At 41.8% G+C, this 17,709-nt stretch overlaps 1 protein-coding gene across 3 annotated transcripts in view; it reads left to right on the top strand.

Moving 5' to 3' along the window:
* Positions 1–17,709, top strand: part of LOC140457902 (ras-related protein Rab-21) — a 44,198-nt gene that overhangs the window by 322 nt on the left and 26,167 nt on the right. For 2 of the 3 annotated variants that reach the window (XM_072551668.1, XM_072551670.1), the window contains exons 2-4: positions 5,392–5,491; positions 5,795–5,878; positions 13,510–17,244. In XM_072551668.1, the coding sequence (XP_072407769.1) occupies positions 17,104–17,244 (141 nt within the window). In that variant the 5' untranslated portion in view covers positions 5,392–5,491; positions 5,795–5,878; positions 13,510–17,103. Of the gene's footprint in view, positions 1–5,391; positions 5,492–5,794; positions 5,879–6,032; positions 6,069–13,509; positions 17,245–17,709 lie in introns of all 3 variants that reach the window. The other variant, XM_072551669.1, reaches the window with a different exon arrangement.

The raw sequence follows: 17,709 nt of genomic DNA, 5'->3' as shown, positions 1-17,709 counted from the left end.
GAGCTTTTCTTGCAACTTTCTTCTTTTTCTGACTTGGAGCATACGAAGCCCTTTCCCGTTTGGTCTGCAAAGTGGAATTTGATCTGGTAAAGTATTGATTTTAGGAGGAGTAATAAGCCTTCATTTCTGAACACCATTACTTCTGACAAAAACGTTCTGATTTAATGGTTCATATTTTATCCTTTGCTAAAGTTGACTTGTTCAATGTTTTTTTTTCTGCATTGCAATTACTAACATCTGTAATCGTTCGTGTAGATATTGTTAACTTACATGTCTAGGGTCCACAGTACTTGGATTTTCTGGCCTAGAAGTTGAGACATTATCACTCGTGTTCATGGGATGAGGGTGTTACTGACTTACCAGCATTTAATGTCCAGTCCTAGTTATCCTTAAAGATGGTGGTGAATTGTTGTATTGAACTGCTGAACTCATTGTGCTGTTGGTTGACCCATGCTTCTCTTAAGGAAGCAATCCTCTGATAGTGACTCAGGGACAGAGGGTCCTGGGATGTATTTCCAAGTCAGGGTGATGAGTGCCTTGGAACAGAATGTGTCGGTGATGTTCACATATATATCTACTGCGCCTGACTTTCTAGGTGGAAGTTGTTGGGGATTTGGAAGGTGTTATCTAAGGACCTTTTTTTAAATTTCTGCATTTCATCTTTTAGATACAGTTGGTTCTGCTTTAACTTGGTAGTTCTCTTCTCATGCAATCCTGTTATTAAAAAGATCATGTAATAGCAGCACGGTTTATACTAATGTGGCTGGAATCTTGTTATAACTATTGCATGTTTTAAAGTTCATACTTTTAAAACAGTAGCCTCAATTCACTAATTGCTAGTGAAATTGTGTTAATGAAATGTTATAGCAGAATGACCAGTAATGTACACCAGCTGCCACTCTACGTCAAGGGCAGAGGGAGTGTATCTTTAGATCTGGTACCAATCAGCTGGGTGCCTTGTCTTGAATGGTGTCGAGTTGCATTGATCCAGGCAAATGGAAATTGTGCCTTGTGGATGGAGAGCATATTTTGGAGTAAGAGCAATTACTTGCTGCAGTGTCACTAGTCTCTGACCTGCCCTTAGTCACTATATTTCTGATTTTAGTTGTTTTTAGTCAGCGGTAATCCCCAGGGTATTGATAGTGGGGGCTTTTCACAATGGACTTTGGTCAGATTGTCTTATTTGAGATTGTCACTGCTTGGCATTTTCAGTGTTAATGTTGCTTGCCACCTGTTATTGTCTAGTTACACTTGTCTGTGGAGTGTTTCAGTATCTGAGGAGTCATGAATGATGCTGAGAATTATATAATCAATGATTTTGTTTTCCCCATTTCAGACTTTATGTTGGAGGTAAGGTCATTTGAAGCAGCTAAAGATTGTTAAGTCAAGGACACTTAATGCAGACAGCCTGCAGACTAGGCTGACCTTCAGCCGCTGCAATTGTCATCCCATGTGGCAGATATGACTCCAACCAATGGAGAGTTTATCCCCCATGTCCCCTTGATTCCAGTTTTGCTGCGACTCCTTGCCATACTAGGTTGAGTATGACCATGTCAAGGGCTGTTGCTTAACCTCCCCTCTGGAATTGTACTTTTCATTTTTCATCCAAGGTTTGAGGTCAGGAGCTCTGGCCCTGGCTGAACCCTAATTAGTTGTTGATCAGGTTATTGCTGAGCTTGATAGCAATGACACCTTCATCAGTTACTGATAACAAATTGGTCTAGAATCTTATTTGACTGAGTTAGATTTGACCTGCTTTGTCGGCAGGTGTACTCCAATGTTGTTGCTTTGCCAGTGTTGTAACTTCACTGGAACAGCAATTGAATTATGGCAAATTTGGGAGCAAAATCACTGGTATTGGTGGAACTTTCAGGGCCCATCGCCTTTGTAGTGCCTTCTGACAATTGTCAGAATGAATTGAATTGGCTGGTATGGCATCTGATGTTGGGGACGATTGAGGCAGAGATGATCATCCACTTGCACTTCTGGCTAAAGATTTAAACAAATGCTTAAGCTTATCTTTTGCACTGGGCTATTCTCTCATTGAGGATGGGGATATTTGGAGTTCCCACCTATAGTGAGTAATTTGTCCACCACTCCACATGAGTGGATGTGACAGTCCTACAAGATGTGCTACCAGAGCTTTAAGGATAATGTTAAGTGAGATGGGTTAGTCACATCGGAGTAAGCACTAACTCCATTTCCCTCTCCACAGATGCTGCCTTTTTCTGTTCTTAGTATTTGATTTGCTTTGGTTGGAAGAGGTTGAGTTGCTATTCTGCTTAAACTACTCAAGTTTAATGCTCTATGTTCTGATCTTGTGGAACTCCCTTTTTTTTTCCCCTTTCTTCTCCCCCCCCCCCCCCCCCCCCCCCCCCCCCCCCCCCAGCCAGTGGATTGGATTTTGGTCTTGAAACTAATCCATTACTCCTACTGAAGTATGATATCCTCATGCTTAGTTCAAATTACAGTCATAAAAGCAAATTAACCAGTCTGGTGTTTGTGTATCATTCCTGTAGTGAGGACTAGAACATGGATTTAAGAATAGAAATAACTTTCATTTTAACTGTAATATGTTGCTGGACTTGATAATTTATAACAAATCATTTTAAACATTCTGGGTAGTGGGAAGGTCAAGTTTGAGTTGAGGAATCATGACCAATTAGGGCTAGAAATTACATGAGTTAATACTACGTGGCCTGTTTGCTTTTGCACTTAGAATTGGTCCAGCACTTTCTTCACTGTTTTTAATGTTGATGTTTATTGTTCTAATTGCTATAATCAATTTTCCCAAAAATTGAATACCCTGCACAATTTTTTAAATGGAAGTTATTTCTTTACCTGATTTGGAGTGACTATTTCAAATGTATGTCTTCACTGCTTTCTAAAGTAGATCTTGTGCCTGATCTGATCCTGCTGAACAAATTGGAAGAAAACGATCAAATATCCTACCTGATTTTTCCTCTGGTGAAGATAGTTATTCTTTTTTCTGTTCTCAACTTAGGATCTGCCTCTGAAATGCTCTGTCACTGCACTGAACAGTGTTTTACTGAAAAGGCAATTTAAACGATTATTGACACTTTTAAATTATCAAAGCCAAATTACAGATGTGCTGTTTTGTATTCATTTGATAGTTGGTGGAAATTAAATTTGACCACTCCGATTTTAATACAAACCTATGTTTTTATCCAACACAGACAGGCACCTCGCAAGAATCATTTTGGCAAGTTTGCAATTGCAAATATTAGATTTTAGCAAGAGTTTGATCTCCTACTTATTTGAGAACCTTAATTCTGAGGGTTGCAGCATGTTTTAAGTTGTTCTCTCCAGCTGTTCTCTCAAGTTTTAATTCACTTTTGTTGCCATAGTTTTGCATCTAAAGTCAAATTATTGACTAATCAAAAGATGCACAAACTGAGGCTCCCTTGCCAAAAATAGAAGGTAATACTTCTATTTCTGTAAGTTGAGGGTTTGAGTAATAGGGAGGCTGAATAGGCTGGGGCTGTTTTATTTTCTGTCTAGAGCTTCAGAGGCCGAGGGGTGATCTTATGGAGGTTTATAAAATCATGGGCATGGATAGGGTAAATAGACCAGTCTTTTACCTGTGGCTGCATATATTTGAACTAGAGGGCATAGCTTTAGGGTGAGGGGAAAGATTTCTAATTAGATTAGATTCCTACAGTGTGGAAATAGGCCCTTCGGCCCAACAAGTCCACACCGGGACGGTGCCTGTTTCCTTACTGTAGGGAATCTAATCTAACATCAGTGAGCCTACAGATGAAGCCCTAGTGGTATGGCCTGCTTTCTATTTGTGTTTAGGTTTCCTTAGGGTGGTGGTGTCTGGGATCCAAGTCAATGTGTTTGTTGATAGAGTTCTGGTTGGAATGCAGTGCTTCAGGAATTCTCCGATGTCTCTGTTTGGCTTGTCCTAGGATGTTGTCGCGGTTGATGAACACAGTCCATTGATTTCTCAGCAACAAACCCAAACAAGCAGACAAAACACATCGAGAAACCCTAGCCACTTTTCCAAAGACATCTTGGAAATGACTGTCAGACTACCCTTGGCATCATGGTAGCCCACCAACACTAAAACAGCAGCTAACGAACAACAAGCAACACTAATGTCATTTACAAAATACCTTACAAAAATTGTAATAAACACTACATTGGACAAAAATGCAGAAAACTAGCCACTGACATACATTAACATCAACTAGCCACAACTGCATGATCCACTTTCTAATTGTTCTTTCATGCAGTTGAGGAAGGGCACCACTTTGACTGGGACAACACATCCATCCTAGGACAAGCCAAACAGAAATGCATGAGAACTCCTAGAAGCATGGCATTCCAACTGGAACTGGACTTGGATTCCATTTAACAACCCCTAAGAAAAAGAACAAGTAATGTAGTCCGCACCCCAAGGAAGCCTAAACACAAATAGAAAGCAGGCCGTACCTCCAGTGCTTCGTCCTGAGGCTCACTGTTATCTAGTCTGGTGACGAAACATCTGAAACTAATGTTTCAGCTCAGTGAGCAGACCTACATCCACATTTAAAAGGCATCTGGATGGCTTTGTCTATAGGAAGGTTTAACCTGGCTTGTGCCAAGTGCTGGCAAATAGGACTAGAATAATTTAGGATATCAGGTTGGCATGGACAAGTTGGACTGAAGGATTGGTTTCCATTTTGAATTTCTAATTCCAGACTTAATCAGTGCAGCTTCATTCTTCCTTCTCCATAAACTTCACAATTTGCACTTGGTGTTTTAAATATGAGGTGTATAATTGACAATGCTGAATCTTAAACATGCTTGTCACTAATCCTGCTGAATGGTTTAATTGCTAAGACAGTGCTAATCGGTAAAATGGTTACCTTTCAGCATTCACCATGTCAAATACACAATTGTCAAAATTTGAATTTTTGACCATGTTCATCCCTTAAATGACCTGTTTGAATTTTTAAACCAAAACTATTGTGGTGACAAATTGGTATTTGCTCTCATGTCAGCCTCTTTGCTTCAGTGAAGCAAGCTGAAGGGCCAATAGTTGCATTACCACAACTGAGTACTAACCCAGATGGGTTGTTTGCTAGCTTGGCTTTGAAAGCCTGGAAATTCTAATCTGACAAAGTTGAAGGAGATAAGGGTTGCTCAGTGTGCACCAGGAAACATTTTGGGTGCAGTTTTCATTTAGGTGTGTTTCAAGTGAAGACTTTGCATTTCAAATACTCACATTTTTTTCACCCCATAATAATGGCTCAAAGCCACTCAGTATTGTCAACAATATTCCTATGACAATGGAATTTGGCATTGTATCTTTTGCTAGTTTTATTTGACTGGCTGCATATATTGAATGTTATCAGCTTAACATTTCTCTTCTTGCCCCACTAGGTTTTGAAATGAGTACAAACAAAGCTTTGACTAAGCACAGTGACCCAAACCAACAACCCCCAACACCAAGTTTAACAAAAAGAAAACAGGCACAGGAAAAGTAAGCTGCTTTAACTAGAAAATTTGCAAATGGCAAGGGGTATTCTGGCAACTTTTTCATGCAGAGGGAGCTACGTGTATGGAATGAGCTGCCAGAGGATGTGGTGGAGGCTGGTACAATTGCAACATTCAAAAGTCATTTGGATGGGTATATGAATAGGAAGGGTTTGGTGGGATATGGACTGGGTGCTGGCAGGTGGGACTAGATTGGGTTGGGATATCTGGTCGGTGTGGATGGATTAGACCGAAGGGTCCGTTTCTATGCTGTACATCTGACTCTGACTACTTTTTTTTTCACGTTTAGGAAATTCTTCCGGAGTCCAACTGACAGCATGCTTTCTCCATGCTCTCAAAGATTGATGAAAACAAAACACATGAACCATACAGAGTAAGTTATAAAAGCCCTGTCTTGGTGGTCTGTAAAATGCTAGAGAAACTGAAGTGATCAAAACAGCATCATGTAAGGAGAAAACAAATGTTATGACTCTTTGTAGAATCAAATTGGACTTTACATTAACTGTTTTTCTCTCCTGTGCTGCCAGAGCTGAATTTCTCCAGCTGAATCTTTTTAACTTCAGGTAAGCAAATTCAATTGTTGCATTACCTTCAGGGCCCAAGTTCCCATTAATTGCTAGTTACTAGAAATTTCATGTGTTAATGTCCTATTAGTTCTCAACTAAACTTGGAACATAGAACATGTCCAGCATTTGCTTAAATGTCTCTCATGAATCTGCTTCCACCACCAACACATTCCATGCATTCACAACTCTGCATTAAGAGCCTTCCCCTGACATTCCCTCTACCTTTCTCCTAATATTTTAAAATATGACCCCTTGTGCAGATCAATCCTGCCCTTGGGAAAAAGTCTCTGGTTATTGATTCTATCCATGCTTCTCATTACCTTGTATTCCTCAGTCAGGTCACCTGTTGTTTTCCTTCTCTCCAGAGCAAGTCTGAGCTTAGTCAACCTCTTTGTAAGACAAGCCTTCCAGTCCAGGCAACATCTTAGTAAGCCTTCTTTGCACCCTCCCCAAAGCCTCCATATCTTTATAATATGGCAACCAGACTGGACATAATATTCCAAGTGTGGTCTCAGCAAGGCCTTGTTGAGCTGTAGCAAAACATTGCGACTCTTAAACTCTGTCCTCCTGTAAATGAAAGCCTAAACACCATATGTTTTCTTAACAACCGTATCCACTGGATGGCAACTTTTGAAGGATCTATGTGTTTGAACACCAAGATCCCTCTGTTCCTCCACACTGCTAAGAATCCTGTCTTTAATCCTATATTCAGTATTTGAGTTCAACCTTCCGAAGTTCTTCACTTCGCATTTATCCAGGTTGAACTCCATCTGCCATTTCTCTACCCAGCTCTACATCCTCTGTCATGTTGCATCCTGCAATAGCCCTCGATACTATCAATGGCACCTCTAACCTTTGTGTCATCAGTAAATATACTAACTCACCCCACAACCTCCTTCATCCAAGTCATTTATAAAAACTACAAAGAGCAGAGGCGCAAGAACCAAGTCCTGCGGGCACTCCTTGTCACTGACCTCAGGCAGGATACTTGGCATCTATAACCATTCTTTGCCTTCTGTCAGCAAACCAATTCTGAATCCGGGTAGCCAAATCTCCCTGTATCCCATACTTCTTGACATCATGAATAAGCCTACCATGGGGAACCTTACCAAATGCCTTTTTGAAGTCCATATGCACGACATCCACTGCTTGACCTTCGTCAACTTGTCTAATCACCTCTTCAAAGAACTCAAGATTTGTGAACTGCTCCCTGAAAGCCATGCTGACTGCCTTTAATCATGCTATGCTTTTCCAAAGCCATAACTCCTATCCCTCAATTATTTCCAAAACCTTGCTGACCACAGACGTAAGACTGACTGGTCTGTAATTGCTAGGGATTTCCCTATTTCCCCTTGAAAAGCAGAACAACATTCACATCCCTCCAATCCTGCATTATGACTCCTGTGGAGAGTGAGGAAGCAAAGATCTTCACCAGTCTTGCAACTTCCTTTCTGGCTTCCTGGAGCAACATTGGATATATTTGGTCTGGCCTTGGGGACTTATCAATCTTCATGTTTGCCAAAATTTCCAGCACATCAACGTCATCAATCTTTATCTGGTCAAGCCTGTTTCCCTGCTCCTTAAAGTTCTCATTCATAACAAGGTCCCTTTACTTAGTGAAAACTGAAGCAAAAAACTTGGGGCTTCCTTTATCTGCGCAGACTTCACACGCAAGTTGCCTACGTAATCCCTGACCAGCCCTACCTTCTCCCCGATCATTCTCTTATTCCTCACTTGAGTAAAATGCCTTTCGTTTTTCCCAATCCTTCCTGCCAAGCCTCTTTCGTGCCCCCTTCTGGCTCTCCTCAGTCCATTTCTGACCTCTTTCTAGTAAGCCTGTAGTCTTCTAAAGCTGCTGCCTGCCTCTTGACAAGAAGCTCCCCTGTTCTCGTCATCCAAGTTCCTTAATCTTACCCTGTCTCAGGAACAAATTTGTGCATCACTTGCAACTGCTCCTTACAGTCTGCACATGTATGTTGTGCCTTTTCTATGGAACAATTGCTCCCAATCTGTACTTTCAACTCCTGTCTGATTTCCTTTTCCCCACTTAAATATTGTCCCCTGGTAATTGCTGCTTTCCACACCACCCCCCCCCCCCCCCCCTGCCCTGCTATGGTAAACGTGAGGCAGTTGTGGTCACTGTCAAAATATTCTGACACCAGTCCTGGCTCACTGCTGAGCACCAAATCCAAAATTGCTTCTCCCCTTGTCGGCCTGTTTACGTACAGTAAGGAAACCCTCCTGAACACCTGACTAAAGCTGCTCCATCCAAACCATCTTAGGAAGCTTCTGTCGATATTGGGGAAAGTTGAAATCACCCATAACAACCCTGCTACATCTGCATTTTTTATAAAATCTACCAACATGAGTTCTTCGATCTCCCTACTGCTATTAGGGGGCTGCAGTAAACACCCAATGAGGTGGCTGCTCCCTTGCTGTTCCTAACTTCCATCCATACTGTCTCAGTTGACAAACCTTCCTGAACAACCTTTGTTTCTGTAGCTGTGATGCACTCTGATTAGTAATGTTGCACCCCCTCTTTTTCCACCCTCCCTGTTTTTAAATGTTCTAAACCCTGGAACATCTAGCAACCATTCCTGCCCCTGTGAAACCCATGTCTCTGTTATGACCACAACACCATAGTCCCAAGTACTGCTCTTTGCTCTAAGTTCATCGCTCTTACTTCTGACACACCTTGCATTAAAGCAGACGCACTTTAACCAATCCCTTTGTTTCATCATGTGGAAAAACCTTCCTGATAGATTCACTACATCCTGTCATTGCCCCACATACAACTACCCACCCCCTTGCCAAACTAGTTTAAACCTTCCCGAACCACACTAACAAATCTCCCACCCACAACTAACAAGTTTAACAGATTGTAAGTGAAACCCTTGTTTGACTCATGGTGGGTTTTCAATAACTATTAATTTTCAATAAGAACCTTGACTGAAAGATGAATGCAACAATTAAACTTACTTACCTGAATTTAGAATGGTCTTATAAAACTGCTTCAATATAACCAGCAAGTAATTTGGTCCAGTTATGTAATTTACATGTTATCTTTATGGTAAGTTCATATATGCAACTCTGAAGAGCTGATTTGACTAGGTACATGCCAACAAATGTGGCTGCTTTTGCTGATGTGCATGACTTTACAAGTTTGTTCTCCTTTTGTCTTCAAATTTGAATGTTGGATTCAGCTGACTGTGCTGAATAATGAACAAAAAACTTACAGCCCAGGAACAAGCCTTTAAGCCCTCCAAACTTGAGCCGATCCAAATCCAGTGTCTAAACCATCACCCAATTCCTAAGCATCTGTATCTTTCTGCTTCCCACCTACTCGTGCATCTGTCCAGATGCACTTTAAATGAATTTGCTGTGCCTGCCTGTGAAGGCAATGCATTCCAAGCACCTAATACCCTCTGTGTAAAGTACTTCTCATATGTATCCTCAAACTTTTTCACCTCTCACATTGAACGCGTGACCTTTCATTGAATCCCTCCCCCTGGGGAAAAAGCTTATCTCTAACCACCCTGTTTATTCCCTTCATGATATTTGTAGACCTCCATCAGGTTCTCCACCCCCTTCCCACTTCCTTTTTTCTAATGAAAACAATCCTAACCTGGTCAACCTCTTCATAGTTAGCGCCTTTCAAACTTGGCAACAAATCTTCTCTGCACATTCTCCAAAGCGTCCACGTTCTTTTAGTAATGTGGTGACAAGAACTGTACACTGTATTCTAAATGTGGCCAAATCCAAGTCTTGTACAATTTTTAACATGACCTGCCAGCTCTTGTACTCAATGAAGGCAAGCATACCATATGCCTCCTTGACCACTATCCACCTGTGCAGCAACCTTCAGGGAACAATGGACCTCAACTCCCAGATCTCTCTGCTCATCAACTTTTCCCAAGGTTCTTCCATTTACTGTATAGCTTGCTCTAGAATTGACCTTATAAAATGCATGATGTCACATTTGCCCAGATTGAATTCCATCTGCCACTTCTCCACCCAACTCTCCAGTCTATCTATATTCTCCTGTATTCTTTGACCGTCCCCTATGCTTTCTGCTACTCCACCAATCTTCGGGTTATCTGCAAACTTGATGATCATACCACCAGTGCCCTCTTCCGATCATTTATATCACAAACAAGTGGCCCCAGCACTGATCCCTGTGGAAACACCACTGGTCACCTTTCTTGATTTCGAGAAACTCTCTTCAACTATGACTCTGTCCCCTGTTGCTCAACCAGTTCTTATCCAACTAGCTAGAACACCCTGCACATCATGCGACTTCACTTTCTCCATTAGTTTACCGTGGGGAACCATATCAAATGCCTTACTAAAGTCAATGTATATGACATCTACCGCCCTTCCTTCATCTATCAACCTGGTTATTTCCTCAAAGAACTCTATTAAATTGGTAAGACACAATCGTCCCCCACACACAACCATGTTGCCTATCACTGATAAGCCCATTGTCTTCCAAATATAAATAGATTTCAGCCCTCACTACCTTCTCCAGCAACTTCCCCATCACTGACATCAGGCTCGCTAGTCTGTAGTTACCCGAAATATCCCTACAACCCTCCAGTCCTCTGGCACTTCACCACCTGTTTAATGTTGCTACAAAGATATATGTCAGGACACCAGCTATTTTCCCCCCCCTCCCCTCAGCAAATCCTGGAGCTTTGTCTACCTTTAGTCTCATGTCCTTTAGTCTACCCAACACATCCTCCCTCATGTCAACGTGATCCACAGTAAACTTCTGTCTCTGATCTCAACATTGATCATGTCCCTCTCCTCAGTGAACACTGCAAAGTAATCAGAATCTCACCCATTTTCTCAGGTTTGACACACAACTTTCCTTAACCTTTAGTGGACCAACCCTTCCTTTAGTTACCCGCTTTCTTGGATAAGAATAAAAGGATTCTCCTTAATTCTGCTCGCTAAAGCTATTTCATTACCCCTTTTTAGCCCACTTGATTTCTTGCTTAAGCTTGGTCTTACTCTTCCGATATTCTTCCAGGACCTGTTCTGTTCTTAGCTGCCTGGACCTTATGTCTGCTTCCCTTTTCCTCTTGGCCTGTTGCACAACTTCTCCTGTCATCCACTGTTCACTAATATTGCCTTTCCTATCCCTTGTTTTCAAAGGGACATACCTATCCTACACTATATTCAACATTCCTTTGAAAGCCTCCCACATACCAAATATGGACTTCTCTTCAAATAACCGAGTCCAATCCAAATTTCCAGCTCCTGCCAATTTCTGATATAATGGGCCTTGGCCCAGTTTAGTACCCTTCCCTGAGGGCCACTCTCATCTTTTGTCTATCTGTATTCTAAAACTTGCAGAATTGTGGTCAATATTCCCAAAGAAACCCCCCCACTAACTTCTGTAACTTCGGTCACCTGGCGTGGCTCATTCCCCAACACCAGATCCAATATGGCTCCTTCCCTTGACAGACTATTGACCTACTGCTCTAGAAAACTCTCCTGGACACTTCTTAAGAATTCTGCCCCATTCAGATCTCTGACATTAAGTGTATCCCAGTCAGTGTTGGGAAAATTAAAGTCTCCCATCACCATCACCCTGTTGCCTCTACATCTTTCCATAATCTGTTTACCTACTTGTTGTTCTATCTCACCCTCACTGTTGGGAGGCCTGTAGTACAGCCCCAACAATGTAACTGCATGCCTATTTCTCAGCTCTACCCATAATGCCTCACTGCTCAATCCCTCCATTGTGTCCTCCTTTAGCACAGCTGTGATATCATCCCTGACCAGCAATGCAACTCTTCATGTGAGGAGTTGCAATGAGTTGTCAGTGCTTTGCTCCCCCTCCAATAGAGGAGGAAACTTTTTTAAATTGAGAAGTCTTGATGAATTCAATTGCTGTACACTTCATTTAGGGGCTAATCTAGCAGTTAGCATAAGTTTGTGTAAATTACCTGTTCAGATAACTAATGCTTCATCTGATCTACACAAATGGGGAAGAAATCATGAAATAAGGTACTCACTTGAAAATCCTAATGTGTCTAGCCAAAGACTTCAGTCCAACTTATTTAATGTCCTTGGTTTTTCAGATATGGGCTGTTTGCCTAATGAATCCTATTCCATCAACCTGGAAATGTACTGGGGTTCCTTCCAACGTTTTAAATCTTCACTAGTTAGTAGGCAAATTGAAGGCTTGTTGCATTGTACAGTGGTAGTACACTACTACCTCAGGACCTTCTGGTCGTGGTTCAAGCCCCACCTGCTCCAAAGGTGTTGTCATGTTTGTCAACAAGCTGATTTTTAAATCTGCCTTGGCATTAGCCAACTCACTTTAATTCTTGCTTGTCTCTCAATGCAAACCAGCTATTCATATTTCAAACCATGCAGTGACCCTTTAATATTTTAGAGTGTATTGCCTACACTCTAAAACCAGCCTTTCCTATTTTTCTTCCTAAAAGATTGACTTTTTCCCCCAAGTGGACTTTTTTATGACTTTTTTTTGTATTTGCCTTGGCCTTTAACTTTTAAACCATACAATTAAATTAGCGAAATGTGATCTGATATAGTATTAAGTTTAAGCAATAGGTCATCTGTATTGATGTTGAACCAGTTGGGTTGACAACAAGTCAGTGACCCAACAGACTGGACTCTAAAAATAACTGTTTTCTGAGCTGAGTTTCTCTAACTTGTTTCAAATCTTCATCTACAGTTTTTTATTGAATTGACTTATTTGGTACTATCTGTGGGATTTTTGACACCACTGAGTTGTCAATAGGTCAACAGCAGAAACTCTAATTTTGTTAGACAGTACCTTCTGAACTCTTGGGCCTCTGCTGTGTAGGAAAAGATCAGCAGAACAAAATATACTAACAAGTTCCACTAAGGCTCACTCCATCCTGACATTAAATTATTATTGTTCCTTCACTGCTGAATCAAAATCCTGAATAAAGTTCAATCATAACACCCAGGTTATAGTCCAATAGGTTTATTTGAAGCACTAGCTTTCAGAGTGCTGCTTCATCAGGTGTTTGTGGAATATACGATCATAAGACAGAATTTGATCTTTTACTCTAACTACCTGTTGAAGGAGCAATGCTTCAAAAGGTAAGCTTCCAAATAAACCTGTCTGTCTAAATGTGGTGTTGTGATTTTTAACTTTGTCCATTCCAGTCCAACATTGGCACCTCCATCAAAATACTGGCGCTCACTCCTTGTGACAACATGGTGGCTGAAGTAGTTCATTTCCTCCACAGCAATGAATGCTGGCATAGCCAGTGACATCTGCATCCTATCAGTCTATTGAGGTTTGATGTTCAGTGATAACTCTAATGTGCTGTCACAAGAACAAATCTTTAGTAACTATGACTTTAATGCTAAATAAAATATCAAATGTTAGTACTTGAGTGTATGTGTAACCTGCTTTTAAATGTGTCTTCAGGCTTCAAAGCAACAAGATTACTTCTCAAGTTCATGAATTCTCCATTGGAAATAAAGAGAATGATCTGGAACAAAGGCTTTCTTTTGGAAGAAATACCAGTTAATTTTTGGATTTTTGTGCATACCTAAATGCATCTTCTATCACCAGGACTGTCTTTTTCAATGGGTGTTTACCAAAAGGTGAAATCCTATTTCAATGGGATAGTTGCAATTTTTCCACTCTGCTCTTACTTTATTGTTACCAATAGTACAGATGTTTTACACTAGCAAATCAAAATGCCAATGTTGCAATAAACCTCTATGCTTAATAGCCAGTATCTTATTTTCAGTGTACTTTTGCAGCCAACCTTCACTACTGCAATACATTGTTCAGATAATTAAACTACCTCCAAAGCCATAGTTATTCAATAGTACTGGAAACCAATAATTTCAGGTTTTTGGATTGTCACATTGTTTGTTTGATTCTCACTTTTTCATGTACTTTGTGACAGCTGTGCCTTTCAATGGTGAAATGTGAAAATCTGACTGTTCAAACCCTGAATTGGGAGTGGATTGATTACAGGGTTGTAGATAAAGACAAGGTCATACAAATGGGAGTTAAATTGTGGTGTTTGAGCACAATGGCTTATAAGGCATCAACATTTATTTCTTTACAGTTTCTAGATGAATAGGACTGAAGGGTTTTGAACTGAATTTGAAGGTAGGAAGCACTCCTCAGGATCGGAATTGTTCCATCTGCAGTGATGGACTTTTTCTAAAAAAAAGAGCAGAGGCAAGAATGAGTGATCCTGAATATTGGTGACCAACTGCTGTGTACCAAATACAATATCAAGGTCAACAAGTCTTAGTACAGATTCTCTTCAGTTGTCCCCTCTCTTCCCTACCTGTATACACATACAGGTCTTTTTGTTCCCTTGAAGTAGTTTATTGTAGAAACTCGTAAGAACAGCTTTGCTAATTGATGGAAGTATGTGCTCAAACTGCATGCCACCTTAGTTGAAGGGATCATGAAAAAATGTAATCCGCCAACAGGACCATATGAAATTGACAGGGCCATATCTTGCTAAAAGATCAAGTCCGAATTGAGGAAATTTTGCAGCAAGCAACTTGTTTCTACACATGTTTAGCTAGTGCAACTCCAACAGTGGCCAAGAATATAGACACATCCAACAACTTGACTGGCACCCAATCCCCCACCATTCTACCCTTCACTGATGCATGTTTGTAGCAGTATGCACAATTGCAGGGCCATTCAAGGGAAAATATAGGCCAATTAACCCACACCTTATTTTCTAACCTGTATCAGTCATGTTACCTGGCTTTCTTGGTCAAAGCAATGCAGGGACACAAAATGACATCTTGTGCTCTGTTATGAAAAGATGAATTAATTTAGTCTGATGCCCTGATTTTAGCAAATAATTGGTATGTCTTTTATAACTTTTTAGGTAAATGTTAGTGTCACTGTAGAATCTTGATCACTGTTTATTTAGATTTTGATTTATTGTTGTCACATGCACTAAGTGCAGGGAAAGCTCTCTTCTCTTTTGCATGCAGTAAAGAGATCATAACATACAAAGATCATAGGATGGTTGCACAAAGTTATGGCTGCAAAGAAAGCACACAACGCAAGACCAACAGTCAATTTGAAATTTGAGGGATCCATTCAGAAGTCTAATAACAGGACAAAAGGTATTTTTGAACCTGAAATTTGAGGGGTTGATCCAGAATTGAAAAGTGTGGTTTTGAAAAGTAGAGTCCATGTTTCTAGCATTAAGTCCTTCAATGATTTTTTTATTTAAAAAATATACTTTATTCATAAAATATTTTGATCTGTACATTCATAGGTCCACCTTCCATTTCTTTACATAGAGATCAGAATTAATCATTTGTATATACAGGTCTGTAACTGATCCATATATTTAGCTGAGGCCCCTGAGTGGGCCCCTATTTTTCCTTTCAGCAGGCAGACGTTACACGGTGGTCTTTCCCACCGTGCCTTGGTGGCAGCTGCCCCAAGCTTCATCACGTCCCTCAACACTTAGTCCTGTACCTTGGAATGTGCTAGTCCGTAACACTCAGTTGGGGTCAGCTCCTTCAGCTGGAAGATCAACAGGTTTCGGACAGACCAAAGAGTGTCTTTGACCCAGTTGATGGTCCTCTTGGCACAGTTGATGTTTGTCTGTGTGTCCCGGGGAACAGACCGTAGAGCACGGAGTCCTGCATCACCAGAGCTGCTCGGGATGAACCTTGACAAACACCACTGCATTCTTTTCCAGAATGGGTGTGCATAAAGGATCTCACAGGCAGAGCCCTTCTCACCACCAGCCAAGCCATGTCTTGGTGCTTGTTGGAAATTTCTGACAATGAGGCATTCTGCCAAATGACTTTGACAGTCTGCCAAGGGAACAGCTCGACAGGATCCACCCTCTCCTTTTCCCGAAGGGTCTCAAGGGCATTATGTGCTGACCACTTCCTGATGGACTTGTGGTCAAAGGTGTTTTTCATAAATTTCTCCATAAGGATAGGTGATTATGGAACAGTCCAACTACTTGGAGTGTTCTATGGCAGCGAGGTGAGGCCAGGCCCATCCTTCGCAACACCAGGGACAGGTAGAACCTCAGTACTGGGGATCCACACACAAAGGTGGCTATTAGGGTGAGGGTGGCATTGGGTGTGTTTTTTTTCCCTATTGCCCAGATCTTTATACATAAGTGTCCCTTCAGACGTGGTCCATCTTTGATCTCCATATTAAAATGGAAGCTGGGCTCAGTGACAGCACAGGATTTGGGAATAGGCCAGACCTGTGCCACATATAACAATGCTTCACACCTGATGACCAGGTGTTTACCCATGCTGGAGAGTGACCGTAGCTTCTATCTGCCCAGTTTCTGCCTCACTTTCCTGATATGCTCCTCCTGAGACTTGGCGCACACACCCCAGCCCCTCCAAACCGAATACCCAGCACCTTCAGGTGGTCAGTCCTGCCAGTGACTGGGATGGAGGATTGGTCGGCCCAGTTCCCGAAGAGCACAGCCTTGTTCTTGCCTCGGTTTACTTTAGCTCTCAAGGCCCGTTTGAACTGGTCACATACAACGTGAGTCTCTGATCCCTGAGGAAGGGCTTATGCCTGAAATATGGACTCTCCTGCTTGCTTCTTCTATACAGCCCAACTTGCTGTGCTTTTCTAGCGCCACACTTTTCAACTGTGATCTCCACCATCTTCAGTCTTTCTCTCCGCTTCATCCAGATATCTCATAAATGGTGGAGATGCTGTTTTGTTGGGGGGCGGTGGTTTGGAGAAGACGGAGGGTTCTATCTTCCTGCTAAGTTGCAGAAAAGGTACAGGTCCATCCTTTCCTATGACCACAGCCTTCAGCTTGTCCCCGCCTTTGCTCCGCCCCCTTCCATAGCTATCAATCAGCCCAGTCCCTGGCGGGCGTGACGCAGGAGGAAGGAGACGCCATTAGACAAGAGGGCAGTGGCTTGTTTACTGTGGCAGGCTGTCTAACAGACTTCCCAATTACAACAGCTCAGCTCGCCGCGGTCTCATGCGATTGTGCTCGAATTTTTGTTGGGCTCCGTTTCTCTGCTGATCATGGCGAGTGCCGGCGCTGGAGGCGGTAAAACCTATTCGTTTAAAGTTGTCCTGCTGGGGGAAGGATGTGTGGGAAAGACGTCTCTGGTGTTGAGATATTGTGAGAACAAATTCAACGATAAGCACATCACTACACTCCAGGTTCGTCATTCCTATTCCTCATTCCTGTTTCACTTCAGTTTCCATTTCCCTCGGCCACCCGTGGGTTTTTGGACCATTGTCCCCCCTCACTCTGGTGGGGCAGGCGGTCAGTGCTCCTGGCAGCGAGGAGGCCCTGCTGCCGAAATGTGAAAATCATTTTCTATTGTACGCTTATACCCACCAACTGACTGTGAGTTGTGTGACCCACAGTCACACATCAGTGTTATTTTTGTTGTTTTGCCAGCGATCAGTGAATTTTTGGGGGGAGCTGGAAGGAGGAGAAATGCTTCGCCCTTCATTTGTTAAGAAGGCTGATAGTTCTTAAAACAAACAAAGCTCACAAATGATATTTTGTCATTAAAATGTGTAGGACGCGTATCAGATTCATTCACAGGTTGGCCAAGTTTGTTTCCGAAATATCTTCAGCAACACTTCCTAAATTTTAATGTTATTGGCGTTTGTGCT

The sequence above is a fragment of the Chiloscyllium punctatum genome, chromosome 32, assembly GCF_047496795.1.
Source record: "Chiloscyllium punctatum isolate Juve2018m chromosome 32, sChiPun1.3, whole genome shotgun sequence".
NCBI lineage: Eukaryota > Metazoa > Chordata > Chondrichthyes > Orectolobiformes > Hemiscylliidae > Chiloscyllium > Chiloscyllium punctatum.
The sequence above is the reverse complement of the archived record's forward strand: the minus strand, read 5'-3'. Positions and strand labels throughout refer to the sequence as shown.